We start from the raw sequence: 6,008 nt of genomic DNA, 5'->3' as shown, positions 1-6,008 counted from the left end.
TTAAAAAAAATTGATGATAATTTCTAAAATTTGTGAACTTTTTAGAAAATGATGATCTTTTTAATAAAATCGATGACCTTTTTTCAAATGGATGAACTTTTTCCAAAATAGATGACTATTTTCAAATGGATGAACTTTTTCCCAAAATAGATGACTATTTTTCAAATGGATGAACTTTTGTATAAAATCGGTAAAACTCTTTTGATGTCACAAATTATTTCATTAGTAAAGACCAGCTGTTTTTTTTACCATATCAACAACACCAAAAAAAGGAAGAAAAAAACTTGGCGAGCGAAGCGAGTGGGGGAAGGGGCGGGTGAGCTAACTCTGCTCGGTGTGGCCTGCTTGGGGTGCGCATGAGCGCCAACTCGCTTTCTGGCGTTGAAGGCACCTAATAGGAGCACCCTACTTGCCACGGGTGCTCAGTTTGGCGTTTAACGTGGCTTGCCAGCGTGGAGTAGGGGCTGCTGTCATCGACAGCGACCTCGGAGAGAGACATGGGTCAGCGTGGCCACTGCTCATTTGCGAAAAAAACTCATGGTTTTACTTGTTTTGCACGAAAAGCCCCCCCCCCTCCAAATCTAATATACACCGCTTTGTCTGCCTCGTTCTCTCCTCTCGATTGGTGGAAGGCGGAGCCGCAATGGATCATAACGACAGCGACGATAATGACAGAGCCTTATCGTCGAGCTCCCGGAGAGCCAGCTCGTAAATATGGTGAGAAACTCCTCAATTGCTCCCTACACAAGCAATTCATCCCCAGTTTCTGATAGGGTTAGACGAATTCACTCAGACGAAAATGTGAGATTTGCCTGTGATTTTGTCCTCTGATGTTGGTTAGATGGCGAATCGCCCCCTTCACATTGACCCATACTGCTAATTGTCTATACGGCTTACTTGGGGTTTAAAGGGGTTGTACTTTAGCGATTTGAACTGTTCGGTGGCGAGATTCATCTCCTCGTTGGATAGTCGTAGGAAAAGTCTATTTAGTTGAATATATTCCTAGATAACTATACATATGACAATGTATGAAGAACATGTAATGCATTTTTGTGCTGATATATTGTGCCTGAACGTAACTTTGTATTGTAGTGCAAAATGGAGCTGCATTGCTAGCAATTTTGCATTACCAACAGATTATCATCACTGGCTGGTCGTATGCAAATGGTCAGTCGGTAAAGAACTTTACGAAAGACCCTTTTCAAACTTATCTTTGACCAGCCTATCCATCTATGATGAAATACATCACTGACAGGCCAACATGCCCATCTGTTATGACAATGTCATCACTGACCCCAAGGCACTGACGGGCCTGATACTCGTCCATAATGATACAATTTTTCCGGTCAGTGCTATTTGAATCTGTAATAGTCTATGGCCAGATGTTGAACACATATTTTGTGTTAGGCATCTTTCCCGGCCAACTTCCCTGATGTCCGCAACATGTTTGATGGCATGCCGCCCTTGACGCCCGACAACCTGAGGTACTACGATGATGTCATGGCAGACATGATCAATGAGAGTGGCCAAGGGGATGATGGTCAAGACACTCAAGACCATGAGACCGAAGGCCAAGAGAGTGTCAACGTCGAGGAAGAGCCATTGTTTGGGGAGGAGCTATCTCATCAAGCCTGGTCACAAAAGAGACGGCAAAGTGTGAGGACCGGAGCATACACGAAGGATGAGGACAAGTTGCTTTGTGAGGCTTGGATGAAAATTGAACAAGATCCCCAAACAAGCACCGAGCAAAAAGGATCAACATTTTGGAAGAGGGTCCATGCTTTCTTCCATGAACATAGAAAATTTGAACCCCACAAACTTGAGAGTGACCGGGGTGATTTGCCACTTCAAAAGAGATCGAGCTTCATCCAATTAGAGTGCAACAAATTTTGTGGCTCATACGAACATGTGGTTGAAGGCCGGTGAGTGGCATTGGTGTCAAAGGAAGTGGAGAACATGGCGGCCCACTTGAGCAAGAAGAAAAACAGGGCTTGGTTTGAGGGAACATAAAAGCTCATGATGGAGCGAGATGCGTGATCATCTTGTATTTGTTTGTTTTTCGTGAACTATGGGCACATGCGATCCTTTTGATGCAACGTTGTATGCTGGCATGACATGTGGTACTATGCAAAAAAAATGCTATGTTAAATATATTTGTTATGTTTCATGAAAATATATCAAATCTTGATTATATTAGGCGGGAAAAGGGACATGACGGATCAAATGTGTCGCCGTGTTGGGTGTTGAGGCCACTGAAGGGCAGACATGGGTTGGACGCCCATCCATTTGGCCAGCTAAACAGACAAATCTTCTGTCCGTTTTGAACGACTGGTTGGAGTTGCCCTAATCAAATGACGTTGCAATTGTTATAATGATTCGAACCAATTTAAGCTAACTTTCATCCTTGTCAATTTCTTCTGAAATATTCGTGTGCATTCTATAATTTTGACACCACCAAACAGACCGACAGCTCCAAACCTGGTTGTAATCCATGAACTTTATCCCGCATTTCATGGCCTCAACCCATTCTAGAGTTCGAGCCTTACATTGCTTCTGAATAAGTCACATGATTGTTTGCCCAACAATAATACATCACGCAACCTCTTCAACCTCCGTGGTGCTACACTGCTAATGCTTCTTCAACCACAGGCTTCCCGACTTGCTCCGCATCATTTGTCGAGTCGTCCTGAAGTATAGCTGGCCAAATGGGCCATTTTTCTGGGCCGGCCCGTGAGCATGCGCGGCATGGCCCGCCTTGGGCCAGGCACGACATGGGCTAAACGGGTCGGGCCCGGCACGCGGCACACCCTGGATCGTGCCTGTGCCTGGAGGCTGGGCACGTGGGCCGGCACGGCCCGGCCCGATTACTTTTTTTTTACTTTTTTATACATCTATATGTGGCTCAATATGTAAAAATAGGCTAAAAACGCTCAGTGCGTCAAATAACAGGCTGAAAATATGCGGCCCATCATGCTAAACGGGCCAATGTGTCGGCCCGTTTACTAATTGGGCCGTGCCTGGGCCTGGGGGCGCAGCACACGGGCCGGCACGGCACGGCCCGTATAGTAATCGTGCCATGGCGGGCCGTGCCGGGCCAGGCACGATTACGATGGGCCGGGCTGTGCCGGGCCGGGCCAGCCCGTTTGGCCAGGTATATCCCGGAGTGGCTTCTCTTGAATTTCTTCAGGTTGCACCGCCCTCCTACAGTCCTACTAACCTTGAGCGAGAATTGAGAAACTCGTTCTATTAAGAAAGACACTGTTCCAAGCAACAAACACCCACAAAGATAATATAGCTAACCCCACCTCATTAAAACAAATCACATTTGGGTCCGTGCTCTCCATAACTTTAGCAATCATGCATATGGAACTATTGATAGAATTGCTTCGTTTTTTGGAGGATGATCCAATGATATGCATAGAGAACAGGAGCTACACAGGTTGTCTAAACTTGTATAAAAACGGAGAACTAGAATAGCTGACAAGCCAGTAAACTCGCTCATTTTGTAAATGCGCCATCAGAATTCTTTGTCCTGTCAGCAAGAGCAAAACTTTTCTACGTACTCCCTCCGTCTCAAAATAAGTTTTTCTATATACTCCCTCCGTCTCAAAATAATTGTCTCAGGGCTTCTTTGAATCAAAGGATTCTCACAGAAATTTTGAAGGATTTTAATCCTTAGGAATTTTTTCTATGTAGGTTGTTTGATTCGTAGGATTGTAAACCATAAAAATTTTGATTCGTAGGAAAATTTCCATCCACTCAAACCTCTTTAAAAGAATCCTACGTTTCTTCTATGCACAATCAAACACTCATCCTGTAGGATTCAAGATGACATGCCACTCTAATCCCACATTTCTTTTATTCCTGCCTTTTGGAAATCCTATGAATCAAAGAGGCCCTCAACCTTAGTAAAACTTTGTACTAAAGTTAGTACAAAGTTGAAACACTTATTTTGGGACGGAGGAAGTACTAAACACGTTGTCTCCATCAGCTTATCTTGAACCATAGTTAACTCAATTAAAAAAACATAGTTAACCGGCCCCATAGTTAACTCAATTAAAAAAAACATAGTTAACCGGCCAGCTAGAGGATCAGAGCCCATAACAAAAGGGCCATTTGATGCTACGTACTAAACCAATAAGGTACAAAATAGAAGGGTTTTTTGGACATATTTTATCTTTGTGTCAAACGCCAAGATGCAAGTCCCGCATCATGAGTTTGCTCAGCAACTTCCATTTTGCCTTTCTAATTTTATTGCTTCGTAAGAATCCATGACCTCTTTGAATTTTTCCTCAGCAACCGCTGCCAAACAAAAGGGGCAGATCATGACATCAGCACACATACAGTGGACATATTCTAGCTTTATAGAAAAGGGAACTGCATTTACCTTTGTTGTTTTGGTTTTGGTCTGGATGGTATTCCATTGCTTTTCTCCTAAACGCATTCTGGAAAGAATGCATATCATTAAGGAAGTAAGCAAGACATATATGGCTCCCTAAAAGCTTTACCCATCTTATAGGAAAGGAGAAAAATAAATGTAAAACACACATTTAGAGTTGCACAGCGGAGAAAATGTGTGATGAAGTTTACATGAAAATGAAATCATATTGTTTTGCAGCCTGGCTCATTTATCTAGCTTGGTTATCAACCACTTCAGGTGTGCTTGGTAGAGTGCATTAGATATTCCCTCCCCAACCCACTTTTCTACTGTTTGATAGTGTGTGAGGTCCCTCAGCCATGCCCCACCTCACCCCTCAAACCCCTAGCTGAATCTGTAGCGAGAAGATGTATATTTCGCTAAGATTTTTGTACAGAGAAAATGATTTCTTGTACAGAAAAGGTGATGTATATTTTCTTGAGATTTTTGCACTTTGTCTTACGTTCAGATGATTTTTCTGAGAAGATGATACATATTTTGTAGACTTCCATATGTTCAGATGATTTTGCTGCACGATCATATGTTCATATGATTTTGCTACACTTTCTCATGATCAGACTTCTGCTTCATAGCAAAGTACATACAAGGTGTGTCATTGTGTTATTTAGAGTGGCAACTAGTACAAAATACTCCCTTCGTCCCACAATATAAGATCATTTTCCAAGCTATGTTACTCCAGGCAGGATCTTATATGTTACTCCAACTAGTACATATAAGGCAGGATCCTCCAGGCTCCAGCGCGCCATAGTGATCCCACTCCTCTGCGATGAGGGCAGTTGCCTCCTCATCCAGCATCCATTGCTCTTCCAACAGCGGCACCTGGTCCGGCTGCAGGGGAAGCGACATGGTAAAGCGAGGAAAGTGGAGTGGAGCTGTGGGCGGTGGGAGATGAGCTAGGACGGGAAAGCGCCGGCCTTTTTATAGCCGTGGGTGGCTGATGGTGAGAAATAGCGCGCGTGGTGGTAAACATGGCGGGTGACAAGAAAAGGAGGCAGGAAATAGCACGAGGAGTTAACCAAGCAGCGGCCTCCATTAATTGGCCTGTTTCCCGCTGAGATGAGCGGCAGGATTGGTACGGCTGTCTGTGCCATTGGCAGTGAGAGAAGAGAGGCCGCATAAGAGGACGAGGAGAGAGGTAAAACTTCCCTCCATGCGGTCCGTTGGGGATGGAGCATGCTCCAAAACAACCCCCCCCCCCCCCCCCCCCCCCCCCCAGGCTCACATGCTCAATTTGGAGCGGCCTCCAAAACATATGGCGGTCGAGCGCAGGATGGCGGCTCTGCTAGCCCATCCATTTCGGCCAAAATCATTGCCATACGGGCAGTTATTATGGCGATCGATCACTTATGGCGACTCTGCTAGAGTTGCTCTCAGCTCAGCAAGTCTCAGCACATACAAGCTATCAAACACAGTGTAGTTCTATGCACTCAGCATGTGTCAGGAGAACAACGATGCTAGGGTGAGACTGGCTACCAAACACGCCCTTCGGTAGTAAACTATGTCTCCATTAACTAGTGGCCACCGATGCACATAAGAGATGCATTAAGTAAACGTCAGTTCTTAGGGCGTG

The 6,008-nt window shown here is 44.7% G+C and overlaps 1 protein-coding gene across 1 annotated transcript in view; it reads right to left on the bottom strand.

The window, feature by feature from the left end:
* Window positions 1-3,967: 3,967 nt before the first annotated feature.
* The window catches only part of LOC109740805 (uncharacterized), a 7,615-nt gene continuing 5,574 nt past the window's right edge, over window positions 3,968-6,008 (bottom strand). Inside the window, exons 6-7 of the mRNA XM_020299850.4 lie at window positions 4,388-4,445; window positions 3,968-4,302 (exon numbers count right to left, since the gene is read on the bottom strand). Of these exons, the coding sequence (XP_020155439.1) occupies window positions 4,223-4,302; window positions 4,388-4,445 (138 nt within the window). The 3' untranslated portion in view covers window positions 3,968-4,222. The remainder of the gene's footprint in view (window positions 4,303-4,387; window positions 4,446-6,008) is intronic.

Source organism: Aegilops tauschii, chromosome 2 (assembly GCF_002575655.3).
Source record: "Aegilops tauschii subsp. strangulata cultivar AL8/78 chromosome 2, Aet v6.0, whole genome shotgun sequence".
NCBI lineage: Eukaryota > Viridiplantae > Streptophyta > Magnoliopsida > Poales > Poaceae > Aegilops > Aegilops tauschii.
The sequence above is the reverse complement of the archived record's forward strand: the minus strand, read 5'-3'. Positions and strand labels throughout refer to the sequence as shown.